Source organism: Crinia signifera, chromosome 19 (genome assembly GCF_055691185.1).
Source record: "Crinia signifera chromosome 19, ASM5569118v1, whole genome shotgun sequence".
Classification (NCBI taxonomy): Eukaryota; Metazoa; Chordata; class Amphibia; order Anura; family Myobatrachidae; genus Crinia; species Crinia signifera.
Window position 1 is genome coordinate 29,526,523 of NC_139226.1, and position 25,590 is coordinate 29,552,112.

At 47.3% G+C, this 25,590-nt stretch overlaps 1 protein-coding gene across 3 annotated transcripts in view; it reads right to left on the bottom strand.

Annotated features, from left to right (window-relative positions):
* Positions 1–560: 560 nt before the first annotated feature.
* Positions 561–25,590, bottom strand: part of NTF4 (neurotrophin 4) — an 88,450-nt gene continuing 63,420 nt past the window's right edge. For 2 of the 3 annotated variants that reach the window (XM_083162259.1, XM_083162257.1), the window contains exon 2: positions 561–5,089. In XM_083162259.1, coding sequence (XP_083018385.1) covers positions 4,361–5,068 — 708 coding nt within the window. In that variant the 5' untranslated portion in view covers positions 5,069–5,089 and the 3' untranslated portion in view covers positions 561–4,360. Of the gene's footprint in view, positions 5,090–15,333; positions 16,038–25,590 lie in introns of those variants that run through there. The other variant, XM_083162258.1, reaches the window with a different exon arrangement.

The window sequence follows — 25,590 nt, forward strand, 5'->3', positions numbered from 1 at the left end:
CACCCCTAGTGTATGGTCTGGGCCTCTTCAGAAATATATAAAGATTAGATAGATAGATAGATAGATAACAGCAATGTACTGTAGGAATACACAATAGTCCTGTGCAGTTTAAGGTATTATACCGTATGCATGAGATATGATTCAATAACACAGTCTGGAATCTGATCCCCGGACAAGTAGTTGGGCCCCCAGGCTGGGGTGTACCCCTGTGGGCTAGTCCAGTAGTTGAGCCCCCAGGCTGGGGTGCACCCCTGTGGGCTAGTCCAGTAGTTGGGCCCCCAGGCTGGGGTGTACCCCTGTGGGCTAGTCCAGTAGTTGGGCCCCCAGGCTGGGGTGTACCCCTGTGGGCTAGTCCAGTAGTTGGGCCCCCAGGCTGGGGTGTACCCCTGTGGGCTAGTCCAGTAGTTGGGCCCCCAGGCTGGGGTTCACCCCTGTGGGCTAGTCCAGTACAGACTATAAAAGCTGTAGGTCCATAGTGGATGTCCCGAGGTTCCATCCGGATTTCATTGGTGCTCTACCTTCGTTGTTGGTCACAAGTAAATAAGAATAAAAACATGAAATATAGGAAAAAAGTGTTTTATTTGTTTCGTTTTCATTTGAAATTAGTTTCATAAAACAACAAAGAAACATATCAGACTATTTGTCATAGAAAATAGTAACACAAATAAGTTACGATGGAGGAAAGGAGGGGCGCGGAGTCTGTGGAACGCATACATTCAGGATTAATACAACTTTGGGTTTGTTATTGATGACATTTCCCTAATTAACGTTAATTCTTAAGTATTATTGCTAAGCGCTGATCATGAAGAACATGCACTTTATAAATCGCTATTTGGACAGTTGTAGGAACCAAGTGATACATTAAGGTGTTTGTAAAGGAATATTTTAGTGGTCTAATGGGAAATTCCCCGAGATGTCACACGACCGATAGCGCCAGCCCTTTTCCACCTAAGTACCAGGTCCGGACCGTGATTTGGAAAACATTTCCAAACAGGGTCAGACCCATTTCCACCACTCTGGGTGCCGTGCTGGACCTTGGAGAGGATATCATATACCTTCCCCCAGGATCTCCCCATGCCGTGAATGGGTCCCTGGGCGATCCGGATTACCTATTACACCGTTGGATACCCTGCTCACTGGACCAGGATGTACCCTTTTCCAGTGAGCAAAACCCGGGTTGATGCCCATTTATTTACAATAACCACGGAAGGGGTAATTAGTCATATGGTCGGAATAAATTCTATAATGTTCTGCATTTTTGCATTAATCAGTTCTGAGGAATTAATCTGTGCACCAAGATAACAAGAGAGCGTTCTTTATCAGCGGAGACCGCGGTGATAGATCGGTTATCACGGCAATATACTGTGCAAAATACCCTGCGGGGAAAATGTATAAAGAATATTATTATAGAAATCCTAAAGTCTTCTTTAGAATTGTACTGTATAATGTCTTATATTGGAAGTTATAAATGTTGAGGTTTTAGTTATAGCCCTTTTGCACCTACTCTAAGTTTTTGGAACTGGTATTGGCAACACAGTTCCAAACTCAGTCAAACCTAGGAAAGACCTCTTTCCACTGTTGCAGTGTTGCACTACACACGGATATAGTACCGGCTCTTAGATATGACATCATTTCCTTACATCGGGAAGGGGCTCTCCCAATGTGATGAATGGTCCTGATCGGACATCACTGGCTACCCGTATTCACTGCAGCTCTCCTTACTAGCTACTAGGGATGTAAATCCTGGGCATTTTTTAAATCCTGGGATTCGGGATTGAAAAATGCTCAATCCCGGCATTCCCCCCAAACCAGAATCCAGGGACATTTATTCACACGGCCAAGAGTAGGACGCACAGGAGCAGCGGTGGTGCGGAAGTAGCAGAGCAGTCGGGAGCGGCAATATGTGTAGGAGTGGTGCGGCTGTGCAAGAGAGCAGCGGAGACAGGAGCAGCAAGGCAGTGTCTGAGCAGGTGCCCAGCATTAGACTGCACATGCGTAATCTAATCCCAATTTCTCAGGACTAAAAACTAAAATTTCAAGATTGAAATCCCCACAATTTAAGGGCCAAATGCGGGATCCCGCCAATCCTGTAATTCGCCACCCTACTAGCTACCAGTAGGGAGAATAGCCCCTGTCAGCCGGGATCTCGACTGTTGGGCATATGAACAATCGGAATTCCAATGTCAGGCCTTTATCCAGCACCCACAGGAGGGGGACTACAATGGGTACATTTCTAAGGGCTGATCTAACCATGGGAGATTTTGTACATAAAATAAAATCACCCAAAATAAATTAATCGATTCCCTGAACTGCAATCTAAAGTCGATATTTAAAATCAAATGATTTTGTGAGATCTACAAATTTATTCCCAGTTTTTAGGATAGGCAATACATTTCCATCACAGTAAAATCCCATTAAAATGCACTGTGAATAGAAATCAATGGGAAAATCTTAGCCAATCACAAGCTATAAAGACACACTAGGTACTTTTGATTGGTTGGACTACAGGCATACCGCTGCAACAAAATACTACAGGGGAATTTCCAGATTATCCGGTCTCCAAGATTCCATGATGTCCATGATTTGTAGTCCCGCAATACTATTTTATCTTTAATTGTAATTGTATTTATTTATTTATTTACTTCACAGAGAACATTCCCATTTAGCCAGGTTTATATTTGTGATGCCCATTGTCATTGTGTAAAAGCAACCCCTAAAAGACACCCCTTGTTCTACAGAGATCTATGGCAGTTTCTTAAAGTGGGGATTTGTACGGTGAATTGCTATTGTTGTATTTGTGCTACAGAAATCAGATCACACTGTGATAGACCTACACTGCGTTCATCTTATAGACATCTTCCCTGGCAGCGACTGTGAGAACATCAGAAGGACTTACAGTACCTGACACACAGAAAGGGGGTGACATACCCAATACACTTAATAAAATATACATGATTATTTCTCCAATGAGGTAAATCCAAGTATACAGATGCAGGGGAGGCTCCTGAGGGGGAGCTGCAGCACAGTTCAAAATTCAAATAGGGCAGGGACAGCAACTGCCACCAACTGCCATTCCAAACTGACTCTCTGGTAGTTGGTGGGCTCCCTATTTGAATTTTGGACTGTGCTGCCGCTGATTGGATGTTTTACAGAGGAAGTTTGAATAATAATCCCGGGGATATACCCTTACCCCAAACCGGTTACTGACCATTAATAATGGAGACATATACACAGTGATATACAGTACGTGACAAAGACGGGGGAGGGGTACTCTGGCAGTGAGTAAGGGGTTAATAAATATGGGGCAGAAAGCAGCTTTGATGGGCGGGAAGCAATGATGGGGAGACAACGGTCACATGCGGTTTATAAAAAAGAAAATTACAATAAGTTATATTTCTCAATATATATACACATATATATATATTTATAGATATATAAAATTTACAAATAGAATAACAACTTTATAATAGCTGACAATGTAAACTGCCTAGTACCTGGGGACAGGGAAGATAAACACATTCTCCAACAGTTCCACAATCAATAATTAATAATCAAATGCAAATAGGTCTCTCATTGAAAACGTCGACATGGTCTGACCTTATGCATAACAACGATGTGTAAGTCGGATTTTCAGATGCAGGGGGGATTCAGTGTTGGTAGCAAAGTAAAAAAAGGAACAAGTGCTTTCCACCTGGGCAATACCATGCTGCACTGCAGGGGGGCAGATGTATAATGTGCAGAGATTTAGGAGGGACTCTAAATTGTGGTGTTGAAATGAAGCTTCCCAACATTCGTAGGCTACATGCAAAAGCAGCACATATTTCCCCTGCATGCAAAATATCTAAATGCATTTGCACCTCTTATATTCCAATATGGCTTGTTCTAGGTTGTAACGCTTGTTTTGCTTTGATCTCAACTCTGAATCAGCCCCTTTAACGGTAACCCGTAGGCGGTTGTCCAGAAGCCGCTTCTGAAGCAGTACCGGTTGATAGTATCCAACCACCGTCTCACTGTTGACTTTACTGTGCAATTCGAAGTGAAAAGGCACTAAACTGTAGAAAGCACGGAGAGGTGACGCCTTAGTCTCGGCTGCGCCGACGTGGGCAGCTTGTCTATTTGTATCCAGTTTTTGTGCTCCCTTCTGACATGGAAAAGTTACAACCACCCCAGGTGGCAGCTGTTGCGTCATATCTCGTCCATCCCCCAAACATATGTGTTTGTGGCGTGACTCAGGAATGTGTTGTGAAGGCCACTGTGCCGTATTGTAAACAGCTTAAGGAAAACCAAACAAGCTCCATCCGCTTGCCCTAACCACAGAAAACCACGGAGAGGACCACTCTCTGCCTTCCCCAATTTTTTTTTACGTCCTTCCACTTCTGCTCAACAGGGTGCAGACACATGCCGTATCTATCCGGATCCACCGCCAGCCAACCATCTTCTCATCCACGGTCAGTGCCCGGACATAGGATTGTTTAGGTTTGCACTCGGATATCCACTGTCTTTTATCCACCCCTCGGCAACCATTTGTGGTACCACCTGCGGGATTACACTTAGTTTCAAAAAAGTACTGCTTCAGGGGTCCTGTGACGGTCTGAATTTCAGACATGATCGTTACGGTCTTACCCCGAACATCCACAGCTGTGCGCTTGTCAGTAACCCAGACGTTCACGCTGTCACACACAGAAAGATCTCCCCTCCGAGTGGGGCTAATAGACTCCGACCCCTGTGCCCGTTTTACCCGAGAAGTTCTATTAGCCGCTTCTGAATGCGAAACTAGATCCTCAGCCAAGAACAATAGAGGGGGTCCTGATGGCTCCTGACTGGAGAGGGCCACTCTTGGGGAATAAAGGTTCCAATCTTTACCAGACATGTTGCCATGTGTGGTTGCCATGTCTGGGAAGATGCCTTCATGTAGACCTTCAGTGAGATTATAGGGTTCCTGTGGTCGGTCTGAGGTGTAGGTGGAATTGTCTGGGCCATAATCCCGGTCAGTGCTCTGGTTTTGGAAGGGGGCAGCGCTGATGGCACAAAGGTATGAGATCACCATGACATAAAGGCGGAGTAGCATTACTTAATCCACCTCAAACAACTGCAAAAGAGAAGAAAAAGACAGTTAGGAAATCTCAAATGTCACCGAAACAACTTTATTTGTCCAGATTTGCACAATACACAAGAGCACAAGACAGCAGGACAATAGACCTTACCACCACCAGAGGCATCTAATTCTACTGTATACCCTCCATAGCTGCCTGTGCATTTCACCTTTCCACTTGCTCCTCAATATTCCTATGAGGTCTACTCAGAGCATACCTCCCAACAGTCCCGATTTCAGCGGGACAGTCCCGATTATCAGGGCCTGTCCCGCTGTCCCTCCCGCGGCCGGCAGTGTCCCGCGGTGAGGGGGGCTGTTGGGAGTCCCCCCTGTCGGCTGCTAAGCAGCGGGGAATAAACGCTGTGCGCATGCATGGGCTAGTGGCATGGCTAGAGGCTCACAGAGCCTCTGGGTCATGCCCCCATAGCGTCAAAATGGGGGCATGGCCTCGCGGAGGAGCCGCAAGTATAGGCCACGCCCCCGGAATTAGGCCACGCCTACGGCGCGCAGCAACAGTGTCCCGGCTCAGGCACATCAAGAGTTGGGAGGTATGTACTCATACTCCTGTGGTGGAACATCACAGAGCCAACCAGATGCACGCAATAAAGCCTAAGGGCAGGCATGTCCAAACTATGGCCCCCCAGCTGTTGTGAAACTACACATCCCAGCATGCCTTGCCATAGTTTTAGCATTCCCTAATAGCAAAACTGTGGCAATGCATGATGGGGCTTGTAGTTTCACAACAGGTCTGTAACACCATCCATGTGGATAACATTTTGGGTATCTGGTGCCTAGAACTAGACCCATGACATACAGTAAGAGCATAGGGCTAGCTGACTACGGTATCCAGTCACTGGGTAGACAATGTCTAGGTTGACAGTCACTAGGTCGACCACTAATGGTCAACACCTAAAAAGGGTTAACATAACTTAGATCAACACTGCTTATGTTCAAGCTTATAGGCAAGGTCGACATTCAAAATGTCAACATGAGTCACTGTCGACCATTAGTGGTCAACCTCGTGACTGTCGACTTAGACATGATCTATCATCTATACCAGTGATGGCTAACCTTGTCACTCCAGCTGTTGTTGAACTACACATCCCAGCATGCCCTGCTACAGGTTTACTATTTGGCCATGCTAAAACTGATCCAGGGCATGCTGGGATGTGTAGTTCAACAACAGCTGGCAGTTAGCCATCATTGATCTATACCATAATTGCTGTGTGCCCCCCGAAAGGGTCAAATTAACCCACAAGGCTGACATCCATTCCATGAGCGGCCGACTAGGTGGGCACAATGATAGCAGAGAATGGTAACCAGAGGAACTTACAATTCAACATAAACCTTTAGCACCCTGCTCCTCTGGAGCTTACAATCTATATTGGGTTCCGCTAGAGTAGACACACAGTCTAGGGTTCATTTCATCCAGATAACCTACCAAGCATGTGTTGCAGAGTGGGAGGAAGCTACAGTACTTGGGATGAACCCATAAAAACAGGGGAGCACATACAAACACTACACATACGCCCCTTTATCCCCAGCGTTGTGGCAGTAATGCAGAAAGTGTGAACATACGGTATGACTGCATTTAGATGGGCAAACAATAAGAACACCCATGGTCAGAGTACTGTACTGTGCGTGTCCGCATGGTCAGAGTAATGTACTGTGCGTGTCCGCATGGTCAGAGTAATGTACTGTCTGCATGGTCAGAGTAATATACTGTGCATGTCCGCATGGTCAGAGTAATGTACTGTCCGCATGGTCAGAGTAATATACTGTGCATGTCCGCATGGTCAGAGTAATGTACTGTCCGCATGGTCAGAGTAATGTACTGTGCATGTCCGCATGGTCAGAGTACTATACTGTGCATGTCCGCATGGTCAGAGGAATGTACTGTGCATGTCCGCATGGTCAGAGTAATATACTGTGCATGTCCGCATGGTCAGAGTAATGTACTGTCCGCATGGTCAGAGTAATATACTGTGCATGTCCGCATGGTCAGAGTAATGTACTGTCCGCATGGTCAGAGTAATGTACTGTGCATGTCCGCATGGTCAGAGTACTATACTGTGCATGTCCGCATGGTCAGAGGAATGTACTGTGCATGTCCGCATGGTCAGAGTAATATACTGTGCATGTCCGCATGGTCAGAGTAATGTACTGTCCGCATGGTCAGAGTAATGTACTGTGCGTGTCCGCATGGTCAGAGTACTGTACTGTGCATGTCCGCATGGTCAGAGTACTGTACTGTGCGTGTCCGCATGGTCAGAGTACTGTACTGTGCGTGTCTGCATGGTCAGAGTACTGTACTGTGCGTGTCCGCATGGTCAGAGTACTGTACTGTGCGTGTCCGCATGGTCAGAGTACTGTACTGTGCGTGTCCGCATGGTCAGAGTACTGTACTGTGCGTGTCCACATGGTCAGAGTACTGTACTGTGCGTGTCCGCATGGTCACAGTAATGTACTGTGCGTGTCCGCATGGTCACAGTAATGTACTGTGCGTGTCCGCATAGTCAGAGGAATGTACTGTGCGTGTCCGCATGGTCAGAGGAATGTACTGTGCGTGTCCGCATGGTCAGAGGAATGTACTGTGCGTGTCCGCATGGTCAGAGGAATGTACTGTGCGTGTCCGCATGGTCAGAGGAATGTACTGTGCGTGTCCGCATGGTCAGAGGAATGTACTGTGCATGTCCGCATGGTCAGAGTAATGTACTGTCCGCATGGTCAGAGTAATGTACTGTGCATGTCCGCATGGTCAGAGTACTATACTGTGCGTGTCCGCATGGTCAGAGGAATGTACTGTGAGTGTCCGCATGGTCAGAGGAATGTACTGTGCGTGTCCGCATGGTCAGAGGAATGTACTGTGCGTGTCCGCATGGTCAGAGGAATGTACTGTGCGTGTCCGCATGGTCATAGGAATGTACTGTGCGTGTCCGCATGGTCAGAGGAATGTACTGTGCGTGTCCGCATGGTCAGAGGAATGTACTGTGTGTGTCCGCATGGTCAGAGGAATGTACTGTGCGTGTCAGCATGGTCAGAGGAATGTACCGTGCGTGTCCGCATGGTCAGAGTACTGTGCATGTCCGCATGGTCAGAGGAATGTACTGTGCATGTCCGCATAGTCAGAGGAATGTACTGTGCATGTCCGCATGGTCAGAGGAATGTACTGTGCATGTCCGCATGGTCAGAGGAATGTACTGTGCATGTCCGCATGGTCAGAGGAATGTACTGTGCATGTCCGCATGGTCAGGGTAATGTACTGTGCATGTCCGCATGGTCAGAGGAATGTACTGTGCATGTCCGCATGGTCAGGGTAATGTACTGTGCATGTCCGCATGGTCAGGGTGATGTACTGTGCATGTCCGCATTCTGCACGTGTATCAAATTGGAAGCTTTAAGCATTCTTATCTGAAACCGTGTTATACGGAAGCTGCTGAAAGATTGTCTCTAGTTAAAAATCGATTGTAGAGCAACCTTTAGCACCCTGCTCCTCTGGAGCTTACAATCTATATTGGGTTCCGCTAGAGTAGACACACAGTCTAGGGTTCATTTCATCCAGATAACCTACCAAGCATGTGTTGCAGAGTGAGAGGAAGCTACAGTACTTGGGATGAACCCATAAAAACAGGGGAGCACATACAAACACTACACATACGCCACTTTATCCCCAGCGTTGTGGCAGTAATGCAGAAAGTGTGAACATACGGTATGACTGCATTTAGATGGGAAAACAATAAGAACACCCATGGTCAGAGTACTGTACTGTGCGTGTCCGCATGGTCAGAGTAATGTACTGTGCGTGTCCGCATGGTCAGAGTAATGTACTGTCCGCATGGTCAGAGTAATATACTGTGTATGTCCGCATGGTCAGAGTAATGTACTGTCCGCATGGTCAGAGTAATGTACTGTGCATGTCCGCATGGTCAGAGTACTATACTGTGCATGTCCGCATGGTCAGAGGAATGTACTGTGCATGTCCGCATGGTCAGAGTAATATACTGTGCATGTCCGCATGGTCAGAGTAATGTACTGTCCGCATGGTCAGAGTACTGTACTGTGCGTGTCCGCATGGTCAGAGTACTGTACTGTGCGTGTCCGCATGGTCAGAGTACTGTACTGTGCGTGTCCGCATGGTCAGAGTACTGTACTGTGCGTGTCCGCATGGTCAGAGTACTGTACTGTGCGTGTCCGCATGGTCAGAGTACTGTAGTGTGCGTGTCCGCATGGTCAGAGTACTGTACTGTGCGTGTCCGCATGGTCAGAGTACTGTACTGTGCGTGTCCGCATGGTCACAGTAATGTACTGTGCGTGTCCGCATAGTCAGAGGAATGTACTGTGCGTGTCCGCATGGTCAGAGGAATGTACTGTGCGTGTCCGCATGGTCAGAGGAATGTACTGTGCGTGTCCGCATGGTCAGAGGAATGTACTGTGCCTGTCCGCATGGTCAGAGGAATGTACTGTGCGTGTCCGCATGGTCAGAGGAATGTACTGTGCATGTCCGCATGGTCAGAGTAATGTACTGTCCGCATGGTCAGAGTAATGTACTGTGCATGTCCGCATGGTCAGAGTACTATACTGTGCGTGTCCGCATGGTCAGAGGAATGTACTGTGCATGTCCGCATGGTCAGAGTAATGTACTGTCCGCATGGTCAGAGTAATGTACTGTGCATGTCCGCATGGTCAGAGTACTATACTGTGCGTGTCCGCATGGTCAGAGGAATGTACTGTGCGTGTCCGCATGGTCAGAGGAATATACTGTGCGTGTCTGCATGGTCAGAGGAATGTACTGTGCGTGTCCGCATGGTCAGAGGAATGTACTGTGCGTGTCCGCATGGTCAGAGGAATGTACTGTGCGTGTCCGCATGGTCAGAGGAATGTACTGTGCGTGTCCGCATGGTCAGAGGAATGTACAGTGCATGTCCGCATGGTCAGAGGAATGTACCGTGCGTGTCCGCATGGTCAGAGGAATGTACTGTGTGTGTCCGCATGGTCAGAGTACTGTGCATGTCCGCATGGTCAGAGGAATGTACTGTGAGTGTCCGCATGGTCAGAGGAATGTACTGTGCATGTCCGCATGGTCAGAGGAATGTACCGTGCGTGTCCGCATGGTCAGAGGAATGTACTGTGTGTGTCCGCATGGTCAGAGTACTGTGCATGTCCGCATGGTCAGAGGAATGTACTGTGCATGTCCGCATAGTCAGAGGAATGTACTGTGCATGTCCGCATGGTCAGAGGAATGTACTGTGCATGTCCGCATGGTCAGAGGAATGTACTGTGCATGTCTGTATGGTCATAGGAATGTACTGTGCATGTCCGCATGGTCAGGGTAATGTACTGTGCATGTCTGCATGGTCAGAGGAGTGTACTGTGCATGTCCGCATGGTCAGAGGAGTGTACTGTGCATGTCCGCATGGTCAGGGTAAAGTCCTGTGCATGTCCGCATGGTCAGGGTAATGTACTGTGCATGTCCGCATTCTGCACGTGTATCAAATTGGAAGCTTTAAGCATTCTTATCTGAAACCGTGTTATACGGAAGCTGCTGAAAGATTATCTCTAGTTAAAAATCGATTGTAGGGCAATTTACATTCCATATCCACCCATACAGTATGTCACTATGCTTGGTCAGAATGCCTGTTAAGTAGTTTGCCATTGATAACATTTGGCCTAATTCCGATGTACTGGAGTTCCTTGGAAGCAGCAGCGATAGCGCTGTATGCTGATGCAGCAGGAGGCGTCTATTACACGCAGGTGCCTCCCGCTGGACTAGTGATCCTCTCTGCATCGTCGGATCACTTTGGCACCATTGGGAATCTGACGGACCCTGTGGTACAGCACAAGCCACCCATCGCAGAGGCCAGAATGGCATTGACAAATAAAGGCGTTGCCACCCCTTCCCCCGCCACAAACTGCATAAGACTGTCAGTCAGATGCTGGGTTACTTGCTACATCGCAGGACCTGTTCATGAGTCGGCACCCTCCATTATCTTACACATCTCTTCCAGTCGTTGCGACCGGCTTTTGCAATACCATCTCGGCACACCCACGGTGTGACTAAACGCATACACAGTGGGAGCAACAATTGCTCCACAGGGTACAACATCCACATTGCGTCTTTGAATCAGGCCTTAGGGGGTTATTCAGACCTGAGCACACGGCTGCAAATATTTAGACCGGGCGATAATGTGTAGGGCCCTTAGTACGCATGAGCGAGGCATCCTGCAAGAAAATCCTGCTACTTTTTGCCGCTGGCCATACACAAGTTGATTGACAGGAAGACGGCGTTTGTGGCCATTTTCTGGGAGTGTCAGGGAAACTGCAGGCGTAACCAGGCATTTGAAGGGAAGTTGTGTGACAGCACTGGTCTCGATCAGCCTGTTTCTATCGCACACACACAGAGTAAGTCCTGGGCTACGCAAAAGCTGCACACAGTGGAAAAATCATTTGACTGTGAGAGATTGTGAATGGACAAAACTTTCACGGGACTGAGCATCGAATCAGAAGTAAAGGACATAAGACTTCACATTTTTCACACAATTTACCCAACCCGATGCATCAAATTTGTGTAAAATAGCACTAGGTTGCCTTTAGGGAATATGGAATATGCTACTATGTGGGAGATGCATAAAGAAGCGAAGAGTGGAGAAGTGGGTCGATGCAGACGTTACCGAAGGTAACCAATCAGCTTTGGCAGAACACCTATCAAGTGCATTCTAGAATATTCTGAGGGGTAAGGGGAGCGGCTGCCATGCTGGCTATGTCTAGCGATATCCCCAGTGGTCTCCTATGTACAGATGACGGAGGATGTCCTGACGCGTGGGTGCACGCAACGTCAGTGACACTAAACTACATTTACATTTTGTCTTTCCGACCTGTCGTCGCAAGTAGGATGGCCATCGACTGAGAGACCAGGCAGGCCACCACCAGTGCGCACACACGCACAAACTTCAAGACAGTCCCGACTCCCAGTGCCGCTGCGCCGCATGACATGATGCATTGATGACATCATTCATCAATTAAGAAAGAGTGTCACAGTCTAGGACTCGGAGAGGGTAGTATAGCTGGGCAGCTTGCCAGCAGGGGAAAAAAAAAATCGCCATCGGATGCCATCCATCGATGGCATCAAACTATTCAACCCTCGCCTATCGATGCCCAAAACATCAAGCACTAGGTCCCGACCATCAATGTTTTGGGAACATAGATAGTCGATGGCCATCCCTAGTCGCAATCGGAAAGTGATTTACAAACCCGTCCAGTGTGTACTCAGCTGAAGTCTATAACACCAAAGAAACACAAACGTGCTTCATATCATTCTGCCCTATTTTGCTGTCATTTTTTAAGTCCATCTATTGTGATCTCTCCGCTGAGGTAAAAAAAAAAAAGGATAATAAACGTAGAAATGTGACTTATCTGTGGACGCCACTCTCACTGACCCGTGTATAAGGGAGATGGCAAAATGTGAAATAATTCGCAGTAATTTTCTAGTAGTTTGGAAATGAAATCCTGCGTTTAGCGCGTTCCGCCGTCCACAGTCACAGGAGCTGAACTTCACAGGGTAAGGGGGGCCGGGGGGGAACATGTTCTTCTGCTTCTGACATAGTTGGATAATGTGTACAACAATTAAGTCAAATCCGTACTTGACTGGAGCTGCAGGGACTCAGCAAGCAATGCGGCTCTTTAGTACAGATCTGTAAGCCTGCTAATCCCGAAACACAGATGGGGAAAGCCTAAAGAGTGGGAAGGGAGGATCTCATGCCAAATAGGAATAGTCATTTTTCTGGGCTGTGCACAGGAGATATACTCTTTAACTACCTCAGAATATTCTGTAGTAACTAAGCACTACCGTATGTACAACCAGGCAGCAGCGGTGTGGGAATACAAGGCCTCCAACGTTAAATGGAGGGGGGGGGGGGCTACTTCTAGGGCGCAACAGAACTCTGGACAGGGCAGTAGTCAATTAAAAAAAGATCAGATGTCACTCATTGGTCAAGTGGATGAGCAGAAGACAGGACAGCAATCACCTTTATGTACTTCAGGGTTGAAAAACACTCCCTCTCAGTCCCCCTGATACCCAAACACGCCACCATTTTCCTCCTCCCCCCACCCCCACTCCGCCCAGTCAAAATTCAGCAGCTCAAGAAGGTGGATGGAGATAACCTATTAGGCCTATTTCACATGCTCTGACTCCTGCCAGGCGGGGAAACCCTGCACAGCCAAGCCGCCGTGCCACACTCAGAAGTTTTCAATGGTGGGGATGGTCACAGCCCGGCATCCATCCCTTCCAGTGGTGGGATCCGGCTGCAACGGGGCGGCCGGGCCGTGGCCGTCCCGTGTGAATGGACACAATTGTGTCCATTAACAACTACTGTGTGCGGCACGGCATTTGGCCGTACAGGTTATCGCCACCGGCAGGAGCCGGAGCGTGTGAAATAGTCCTTAGGCTGTGGCCACACATCGCGAAGCAGCAGATCCTGTTCAGCAGGATCGGCGGCGCTGCAATGAGACTGCACACAGGCTCTTATGTGGCTGGCCACACATAAGCGGTGCGGCTGCAGCATAATGCACATAAAGTGCAGGTTGAATTCTAGGGTTGGCCGACCGGGGTTCTTCACTTTGGTGCTTTCACACCGCACCTTGACCCAGGTTATAAGTGCAGTGCGAAAGAGATATAAAAAAAGAACAAAAAAAATATGTTCTAATACCCCTTTCACATCGCAAACGCCGAGTGGCTCGGGTCCGTCCCGGGAAGACGGGAGCGACCCGGCATTTGTGAGGTTACGCTCCCCTCAGCGACCCAGCAATAATCCGGGTCGCTGATCAGCTGGGGGCAGGGTGGAGCGACGGCACATCATCGGGGCAGGGGAGGAGGCAGCCCCAAAAACTGTGTAACCATAACTGTGTACGGCAGTGGTGTAACAATAGCCCCGCTGACCCCACAGTGGCGGGGAGGCGCAGAGTAAGTGTGGGCACCGGGGGTCTGCAGGGCTATTACTGCACTGCTGCCGGGACCTGCAGATCTACTTTGCCTGCGTTCCCAGCGCTCCTCCTGCTAATGAAAAATGTCCCCCCCTTACAGCAGACAGGTTCTGAGGATGTTATGGGAAGGCGGGACCACAGGCAAGTAGATCTGCAGATCCTGGCCACAGCGTGAGGGTTAACTGTACGGGGGGGGGGGGGGGGGGTTATACTGCTGCTTATAGGTACATGGGGGGGGGGTATACAATTAGCCCAGATAACTGCTATCTATTGGGGGTTAATGCCAGAGGCGGCTGCAGCGCTGACCAAGTAGTCCCACGTGGGATCGCTCGAAGCACATGTATTACATGCATGTTAACATGACGAAAACTATTTTTCAGCTAAAAAAGGGCTATAATTTAATAGCCTGATAATGACCATCTAGCAAAAATTGTGATAATTGTTTGGCCCAAAAAACGGGTTCTCGTTTATTTGTACACCTCGTACTTAATGTAAACCTTTCAAGAAAAGAACAATATGGGTCACCATCGTTAACATTTCAGGGTATACATTTTACAAAAGGATACCAGAATCTGTGTCGATGGTGAGCTGGGAAGGAACAAGTTGATCTGGTTCTCTAGTGAGGTTAGTAAATCATACAGGGTAAATGAATGGAAAGGACAATGAGTTTGGTGTGATCTAGCTGGAGTATGACAATTAAAGCAAATGTTTGTTTAGTTGCTAGGGGTTACTCGCATTTATACACCGTAATCAAAATGACCGACACTACCACAAATAAGATGAACAATGGAATAAATTTATAATGAAGATAAATAAACATTTTCCATTGGCCTTCCCTTTTTCTAGACATTTCTGTAATGTTGCACAAATGTGCCGAGTTCAATTCCGACACTTATTTTGGGTTCTGTTCTTGTTGAAGACAGCAGCACGATGAACAATGTAGGCCAGGCATGTCCAAACTGTTTCCCTCCGGCTGTTGTGAAACTAAACATCCCAGCATGCCTTGCCATAGTTTTAGCATTCCCTAATAGCAAAACTGTGGAAAGGTATGATGGGACTTGTAGTTTCACAACAGCTGGAGGGCCATAGTTTGGACATGCCTGATGTAGGATCACAACATGAAATACAGATGACGTGTTTAAAAATAGCCGCTTTGATATTGTTTTTCCCTTGTCAGTTGTCTGTAAAAGGTGAACCACAGTGTCCAGGGCTTGGTCTTCAACAAGATGGAGTCTACAGCAAGATGGAGTCATGTCAACTGGTACCTGGTAAACTCTGGTCATCTGCACTGGTCAATATGGCCAATGACGCGTACTCGCCAAAGCAATGGATGACATATTCGCCTCATACCACAGAGTAGCATTGTGTGTAGATGTACGAGACCTGCTGCTGAAACCAGTACGTATGTTTCAAATGATCTTCTCTCCCGTGATATTAAGAAACCGATACACACTTGCACACAGGCAGAGACTTTGGAAGAGATCACATTGCCTTTCATCCACACCAGCTTGGTCCTTGGCCAAAAACCTGAGCACACTCCTCCGGCACAGATCAAATAGACTTCTGTAATTCCACCCCAGGCTCAAGTTAATCCTCACGCGGGGACTGAAGAGCAGATCGGAACCCGCCCGCCTCTACTCTCAGGCAGATATTGCTGATAAGCGCCATGCCACCCAGCTGCTGCCTAGCTGGCGTGCTGACATGGACTGGCTCCCCCCCCGGGGACAGGCTTCTCCTCTAGCTGGGCCTCCAGCTGTTTTTACTGGCATGGATATGAGTGCAAGTGAGCTGTGCTGCCCTTCATGGCTCAGTCCTTCTATGTCGGGCATGCTGTGTTGTGTATACAGCGCTGTCTGTCAGTGTTAACCGTTTGCTTGTTCTTTGCAATGTAAGCTCTAGCAATCGACACCTCGGCCTCCGTTCTCACTGCATGTCCCTGTGTTGTGGGCACAGGACGTTCATTCGCTGCAAAGTATAATGGCAATGTACAAATTAATGATATTACTCTGAACACTCGGGTGGCTTGTAGCTTACATACGCTGGATACAGGATGTGACCATAGCGGCTAGCCTTGACCTTATCCCCTGGTTACTCTGAGCAGCTTTTTATGAAAATTAAATTGGAAAAACAAGGGTGCGCAGAAAGTAGGAGAACGCTGCTGGAAGTATACAGACATTGCACAAGGTCCATTAAGGTCCATACACACTGGGCGACTATGCCCAGCGTGTATGGATCACTGCGGGGAAAGCTGTTCAGTACATACACACTGAGCGCCTTCCCACCTGCCCGGCGGAGGACGGCGGTGCATAGCGCAGAGCTATGCAAAGTTGTCCTCAACGATCAGCAGATGAGCGGCTTTCCCGGCGATGATGCGGACGCACGCAGTTCCATACGCACTGGGCGGCTTTCCCCCTGCCCGGCGCCGACGGAGTGGGTGGGGGGTTGCGGCGTTGCATAACGCAGCGCTATGCAAAGCCGTCCTGAAAGACGCTCATCTGCTGGTATTACCAGCAGATGTACGGATTTCCCGGTGATGTTGCGGGAGCGCGCAGCACCACTCACCGCTCATTGCCGGGGCATACACACTGGGCGGCTTTGAGCTGAAAGCCGCTCAAACTGGGTGTTTTGAGCGACTTTCAGCTCAAAGTCGCCCAATGTGTGTATGGGCCTTAAGTCTGACTGCAATACAATGTGAGCCAATATGTTCTATTATTATTTTTGGTACTTGTTTCCTATCTGGGCGCCCAGGTTTTCAACGTACGGCACCGTAATGAAATCGTATCGCATCGCATCGGATTCGGTACGCGATGATGTACGATGGCATACGATGCTATCCGATCCGATTTCATTTTAAATCGGATCGCATCGCATGCGGTGACGCGATCAACCCCGATTTTTACATTGGAATCAATGTTAAATGGTCCCTGAGACCCGATTTTACATTGATTTCAATGTAATAACCCCGCAAACCCACGATTTGTATAGGAACCCCCCCCCCTGATGGTTTAAAATGCGCCTCTATTGTTAACGCCACGCCAGTATTGACGTCAACCCGAAGCGTGGCGAGCGCAGCGAGCCCCGCGAGGGGCGGCGGTACGCGTCCTCCGACTTTTTCATACCCCCACTATCCACGTCGGCGTGGAGTTGAGAATAGAATAGTGTGGCGAGCGCAGCGAGCCACCGAGCCCGAAGCGTGGCGAGCGCAGCGAGCCCCGCGAGGGGACGCGGATACCTGTGAAGCCCGCGAGGGGACACGGATACCTGTGAAGCCCGCGAGGGGACGCGGATACCTGTGAAGCCCGCGAGGGGACACGGATACCTGTGAAGCCCGCGAGGGGACACGGATACCTGTGAAGCCCGCGAGGGGACGCGGATACCTGTGAAGCCCGCGAGGGGACGCGGATACCTGTGAAGCCCGCGAGGGGACACGGATACCTGTGAAGTATCTGCGTCCCCTCGCCACGCTTCGGGCTCGGTTGCTCGCCACACTATTCTATTCTCAACTCCACGCCGCCGTGGATAGTGGGGGTATGAAAATGTCGGAGGACGCGTACCGCCGCCGCTCGCCACGCTTCGGGTTGACGTCAATACTGGGGTGGCGTTAACAATGGAGGCGCATTTTAAACCATCAGGGGGGGTTTCCTATATATCCTATGGGCCAACCATAAAAGCGGGAACGAAATCGGATCGCATCGCATCGCATCGTTCAATATCGTGTATGTGCATTTGTGGTATCCGATGCGATGCGATGCGATCCGATTTTTATACGGAGAATAGCATGGTGCGCTATTAACGTAGCGGGCGCCCAGATAGGAAACAAGTACCTTATTTTTAATATTATACTTTATTAAGAGTGCTACAATGTCACGCAGTAGTAGTTGGAAAGTTTTAAAAGTCTGGGATATATTTTTGGGGCCCCTTGGGACCTGCTGGTTGCATTGTGGATCATGTGCCTTTGATTGCAGTCCAGCCCCCTCCCTACAGGCTAAAGATTTATGGTATTATTTCCTCGGGTATGGATCATTGGGTAGCAGCAGGATGGTGGACAAGCATTAGGTCGACATGCATTAAGGTCGACATGGGAAAGGTCGACAGTCAAAAGGTTGACATGGGGTTTTTCACATAGCTTTTGTCCCGAATTTCTACACAGTCGACATGGACACTGGAACGTAGCACCGCGCCCCCCCCCCCCCGCATGGCTCGATACGTTCGGCACACTATTTTATTATCCCACCACGCCCTAGTGGATGGTAGGGCATGAAATACCGCCTGTCGGCACATGTCGGCTCAAAAAAATGAGGAAAACCCCATGTCTACCTAATGCTTGTGTCGACCTAATGGTGTTGACCTAATGCTTGCCGACCATCCTGCTGTAGACCTAGTGACCGTATCCCTATTCCCTGCCCTGCCTACTACACTAGGTGCACCCACAACTTCCAGTAGAACAGACAAGTATGGTAGTAATCTGTACCCTCTTGATGCACCAGCATGAACCTTCATCATTACATGCATGTCTGTCAGGAAGCAGTGAAAGTTACCCATGGCAACCAATCAGCCTTTTAGTAACATTTATACAATTATAAATAGTAGATGACCGGTTTCCAGAGGCAACTACCCCCTGGCTCACTCCTCCACTCTTTTTCACTGTGTCATGAATAAACTTCCTTATCTCCTTTAAAAAATATATATATATATTTTTTTAATAAAGACTGAAGAAATACAGTAGTTAGACCACGCAGAAATGACCGGTGACTGAACGGCCAATGCCGGTAGGCGAACAGTAGCTAACTTTAATAAAACAAAATGAGACACTTGTTGTGATTGGCTGAGAACCTTAAAGCTTATGCACTTGTGTTAATATATGAATATGTCTAAAACATGTTCATTCGTTCATCAAACACTAACCTGGAAGAGTTTTCCCATGTTTTTTAAAGCAGCAATCAATTACACTGCAAAACCAGGTTGATTTTGCCATGTAATTGATTGCTGCTTTAAAAAATCTGGGAAAACTCTCCCAAAATCTCTCACTTTCTAAAACTCTCACCCTATTACATTTGGCCCTAAATGGGACGGACGGTGATGTCATCAACAAAATTTGTGAGAGGGGCTAAAATTAGGCAAAATTATGCAATTTGCATAATTTTAGCCCCGCCCCTCGCTGCAGACCCGCAAAAAAAAAGTAAAGGGGGTGCGGGGGCTGCGTGGCCAATGCAAGAGGATTGCCCTCCTTCTCGGGGGGGCGGGAGGGGGACCCGATTTTTGTGAGCCTCCCGGCAATTCCGGCAGGCTAGGCAAGCCTGCGTTTACCTGATCGCTGATTTGCAGCCCAGCAATCAGGTCTGAATCAGGCCCTCTGTTCTGAGAGGCTGCCATCTTGAGACCCACTGCGGAAAGCTAATGGCTGCCGCACACAGCCAGATCACTAGGCTGCTTTTAAGTTTTTATTTGCAGCAGTCACCAGAGGGGAGCAGTAAACGAAACCAAATCCCATCAAACGACCGCCTTCAACTCCTATAAACAGCCTAAGCCTTGTAAATCTGGTGTTGGCAAAGTACAGGTTAACGCAGGATATTTCGGAGATCTGTGAGGAGCACAGTCCAGCAGGAAGTTAGGATCTTGATATAATTATATTTATTATTACTACACCGCTGGATTGCTTTTGTTTTTTTTTAATGCATCATTAACTTGAAGCATGTGTGCAGGGTGAAGCCAGCAGGTTTATATTGTTTAAACAATTTACCTTTGTCAATCCCTGGAAACGCTGGATCATCAAAGAAATACAGAGCCCACATTGAATACCCCACTCAGACTGTTACTTATAACAGCCACCACTAGCATCATGCATTTAGATCGAGCGACCAAGGTCCCGTTCACACTATAGGATGGAGTGTTTTCTCCAAGCGCTTCCCCCTGGATAATGCGCTGCTGCTCCACCCACTTTCTGATGTCCGACTCAGGGGCTAAACATCACAAATGCCGGTGGCTACTGGGGCAGACTCATGTCCAAATCCTGTGTGCGACCAGGCATTTGCAATGTGAAAGGGGTATAAGGTGCTCAGATCCCAGACAAGTATTTGTTTAAAGGAAAACCCTCCAAAACATTTCCCTTTGAAATTTCCCCCCAAAGTTTTGGGGCGGAATGTATTGCTGCCTGAGTTCAGCGGTGGTGTGAACTCTGACTTTTTTTTTAAAGGGGCCATTGTTTACAAGGCATGGTTTTGACCTGTAAGTGATTGCCCCTTTAAAAAAAAAAAAAAAACGTATTACATACCGCCCTTGGAGTGGAACTAATCCAACCAATAACATGGGGTCATTTATCTAGATCCCCATGTTTTTACGCAAAATGGCTTTAATCGCTATCTATCTTCGAATAAAGAGAATGCCAAGGGCAATGTGCAAAAAGACCCATATTTTTTAAAAGTTATATTATGACATTTTATTTTGGAGGCATCAAAAGTGGTTCACAGGGCCCTACATATATGGCAAAAGTAGGACAATTGATACTACACAAAACGTTACATTACAGTAACATCAACGGAGCACAGGTAACAATAAGCACCACGATTCTCAGTACACAATACAGCTTGGGAGCAAGCTGAGCGAGTGTGCAATTGGTGAAGGGTGGAACCGGTCTCCAATAGCGACGGCATGATAGGAGGAGCAGAGCCAATGGAACACCGGAACAGCTATGAGGAATTCTCAGCGAAATGGCCGCGGTGTAGGTGAAGGCTGTCATTAAGGGGCTTAAACACGGGGTGACTGCTCTCAGTGATGTAGATTGCTCAGTATGATCTCTCAGCACACAGCGCTGCACAGCAATGTGTCAGCGATGTGTGCTGAGCAATCTATCAGGGCGAGTGTCCTCCGTTGAGAACACTGGTCTTGACTGGCGATTAACTAGATTTATCCAGCATGCTGGGTATTAATCGCCAGGCGATAGTGATGTGCCAGGCCGCGCATTTCTATTGCTATGGCCCCTACACAAGGAGCGATGTAGGGGCATTTTCTAAGCAATCTAGGGAGATTACTTAGAAAGTGCCCTAAAATCACCCCGTGTGTAGGGCCCAATAGAGAAGAGGGCTGTGCGAACAGGAGGGAGGACCCTGCTCCAAGGAGCTTACAATCTAAGGGAGAGGGGAGACTGACAGATGACAGGAGGCATGAGAATATGGACAGGGACACGAGAGCAGGAAGTAGGCCAGAGATGACGGAGGTAGGAGGTTGGGGTGTATTCAGGGTACATTAGGAATTATGCCCCATGTGATTATTATTATTATGACACCACCTTTGGTAGTGATTTTTATATTGTAGTTTTTGTTTAGTGTTTATCAGTATAGTCTAGTACCTTGATGGCTAACCTTGACACTCCAGCTGTTGTTAAACTATACATCCCAGCATGCTCTGCATCAGATTTAGCGTGGCTAAATAGCAAAAGTGAAGCAGAGCATGCTGGGATATGTAGTTCAACAACAGCTAGCGTCTCAAGGTTAGCCATCATGGGTCTAGTATAACATATCTCACCTGGAAAAGGACATGACTCTTACATGTATTATCACCTGCCTGCCTCATAATGACTAATGTCAGACCATAGCTCCCATGCCAGGAACATAACATTAGTCTGGTTTGTTTTGGATAAGCTATCAGGGGAAGGTAATTGTCTGTGACTATTTGCTTCCCTAATACATCTGCTCACTGATATGCCGGCAGCCGCTGCACTCACGGACCTACACACTCTCATCACAATGTATAGGAACTATTTTATTTTTAACGTATTACAATAATGAACAATTTGTGTATATGGAAAAAAGATATACAGTATATTTGAAATAGATGCAAAGATTTCTACATATATATTGAATATACAAATGCAAATAAATAAAGTGCTGGTCAATGAATACAATTTTTAAGTGCAATTAATCGCATGATTTTTCTGCAATTATTCGTATTGTTGGTGCTGCTTACCTACATGCTCATTGCCAGGGTTCCATGCTCATTTCCAGGGGGATTACATGCTTTTTTCCAAGGGGGATTACATGCTCGTTGCCATAGGGGGGTTTACATGCTCATTACTCAGGGGAAGGTAAATGCACATTGCCCAGGGGAAGGTAAATGATTTTGTTGTGGGGGGGAGGGGGGAGCGGCACCATGGAGGCGCGGAGTCTCTGACAGCATTAAAGACCCTGCGTCCCTCCAAAAATGTCTGCCGCTGTGAAGGAGACAGCCGCTAGAGGTCCTCCTGCCCCTCTAGCATCTGCCAGAGTGACATACACTAGAAGTGCAGTAGTACCTCTATCGAAAATGTCTTCTCTGTGGCGGTGGCCATTTTCGGAGGGGAGCAGGGTCTTTGTAATGCTGTCAGAGAGACCGTGCCTCTGCGGCACCCCCCACAGCTCGTTACTGCATAAAAATTTTTTTGTAGGCGTTATAGTGCTGCAGCATTGCCGTGATAATAGCACATTATTTTGCTTTGCACTAAAATATATATATATATATATATATATATATACACATACATACACAAACACGCAGATACAAATAAACTGTATTTAAATACATAAATTAAATAAATTAAATAAAGTTTCTTACAAGTACGTCTAGTGGGGGGGGAGGGGGGGGTGGTGGTTTGTTGGAGGGAGATGCGGGCTCCAGGGGCGGGGGTAGAATCACTCACCATGCTCCCATGTGCTTTCCTCCTGGCTCCTGCTCTCCTCTGCACCGCAGGGCCCTTCCTGTTCCTGTTGCTGCTGCGCCTCTTGGCTTCTACAGCTCATTTCCACCCTCCAGTGGCCTGGCACTACCATTATATCTGATATTCGTGGAATCAAACGGTATCAGGACATTACCAAGGGACTGTCGCATAGCTAACGTAGAACCAATATGGGATAAAGGTAGCAAATCTAACCCTGAAAATTATAGACCGGTCAGCCTTACATCCAGTGTGCGGAAAATATTAGATGTAATAATAAGAGATAGTATCCAAAACAGGAGAAAGTGATAAGCATGCGTCCGTCAAAAATAGATCATGTCAGACTAATTTAATTAGCTTCTATAATGAAGTCAGTAGGGGGCTGGGCTCATAAAAAGGTTTTTTAATGAAACTAGGTAATTTAGAGTTAGGAGATAAAATTTGTAATTGGATAAAAAACTGGTTGCACAATAGGGGACAGAGAGTGGTGGTAAATGGCATACATTCCAGCTGGGGTAAGGTCCAAAGTGGAGTCCCACAAGGTTCAATATTGGGACCCACCTTGTTTAATATATTCATTAATGATATTTGAAGTGACATAGTGAATAAAATTGAAATATTTGCTGACGACACAAAATTGAGTAAGGAAATTAACTCAGGAGAGGATGTGGAAACACTACAAAGCGACTTAAATAAACTGGAAATGTGGGTGGAAAGGTGAAAAATGCAGTTTAATGTTAAAAAATGTCAAGTAATTCACTATGGGAACAAAAATGAACAAGCTACTGTACTTATAGGCTAAATCAAGTTATTATAGGGAATTCCGCTGTAGAGAAGGACTTGGGGGTCATCATAGATTAAAAAAATTGGGTAATAGTGCACACTGCTCAAGTGCAGCAGCAAAAGCAAACCAGACACTGGCATGCATTAAAAGGGGTATAAATTCAAGGGATGCCAATGTGATAGTGCCTCTTTACAAGGCATTGGTGAGACCGCACTTGGAATACTGTGTTCAGTTCTGGGCACCATACCTAAAAAATGACATAAATGAATTGGAATAGGTACAGAGAAGGGCGACAGCTAGTAAAAGGTCTCAAATCACTAGAATACAAAATAGGTTAACCAGGGTGAATAAGTTTTCACTGGAGAGACGGAGGTTGAGAGGTGATATGATCAGTATGTTTGAATACAGGATTGGGAATCATATGGAACTGGGAGATGATTTGTTCACGAACAGGCCTATACTTAGGACTTGCGGGCATGTACTGAGGCTCGAGGTAAATAAATTCCGTACTGAATTAACAAGAGGATTCTTTACCATTAGAGCAGTAACATTCTGGAACTCATTTCCGGTGGGGGTTGTTACAGCAACTACTGTTAATGAATTTAAATCAAAACTGGATGCATTTTTGGCCACTAAGGGAATCCTATAGATAGGACTTACTCAAGTCAGTAGTTACAAGTTAGATAGGTTGAACTCGATGGACTAACGTCTTTTTTCAGCCTTAATTACTATGTTACTGTTACTCGGCACACTATTTTATTCTCCCTCCATGCCCTAGTGCAGTGGTTCCCAACCCTGGTCCCCAAGTACCCCTAACAGTGCATGTTTTGCAGGTCTCCACACAGAATCACAGGTGACATAATTAGATCCACCTATGGATCTTTTAAAATGTGCCTGAATAATGAGTGCACCTGGAAACCTTCAGTGGTCGACCCATTTTTACATTATGTATTTTTTTTAGTAACCAGATCGAATTTGCCATATTACAATGGGAAATGTGATCTGGCCCAAATTTACTTACAAAAAAATAAAATAAAAAAAAGCTGAAAACAAAAATCACATTTGGCCCAGTGATAATAATGCCATCTTCAGCTGGCAAATCACAGGGCTCAGATGCAAATACTGAGCTTGCTTCTAGATCAAGGTTGCCTACCCTCCAAGAATGGTCGGTAGGGTCCCGTGCATCGGGTACCCCTCCCGGCCCCCCTGAATATGTACAGTCTCCCGTGACCCCCCCCCCACCACAATCGGCAGGGGGGGGGGGTCAGTGGGAGCAAATGCAGTGAATCACGTCTTTGTAGCCCTGCCTGAAGTACCGGCATTGCACGTCAGTGGGGGGTGTGGCCACAGAGTCACAGTTGTTCAGACCGTGCCCACTACGGACGATCTGCCATCCGCCCCGTCCCACCCCATCAGCGGCCCCTCCCCCCCTCGGCCTCATTGAACTGGCTGCCCTCTCCGGGAGCGGACAGCCAGAAAGTAGGCAACCCTGTTCTAGAGCCACAAGTTGCCTGAAAACAATTAACTGTTGGTAGACCTTGGACCCCTGAGTTTTGGTTGGCTCCCGCACTGGATGTTCCACCACGATTGCAAATATTTGTATCGTAATAATCAGGTGGAATAAATTTGGTTAATTCAAATCCTCAATTTATAGTCGGACAACCGTCAGTGTTCTATTATAGGAGGTTGGAGGTGGGATAACATAGGTTAATACAGAGAAAAAGAAAACTCATTTGTGGGGGCACACTAAAGGGTACTTGTTTCCTAGCACGGCGCCAGTCGGGGTTAATTGCATACCTTAAGTTAAGGTTCTTAAGGTATGCGATCAATGCGATTTTCTGTCAATTACCAGCCTTTATTGCCGGCAAAGAGAAAATCGCGTTGATTGAGTCCATCGCATGCCATTATAATGACATGCGATGCGACCAACACGATTTTACATAGGATACAATGTTAAATGGCCCCCAGACCCCATTTTTTATTGTATGCCCCCCATTGTTAACGCCACCCCCCTATTGACGCCAACCCGAAGCGTGGCGAGCGGTGGCGGTA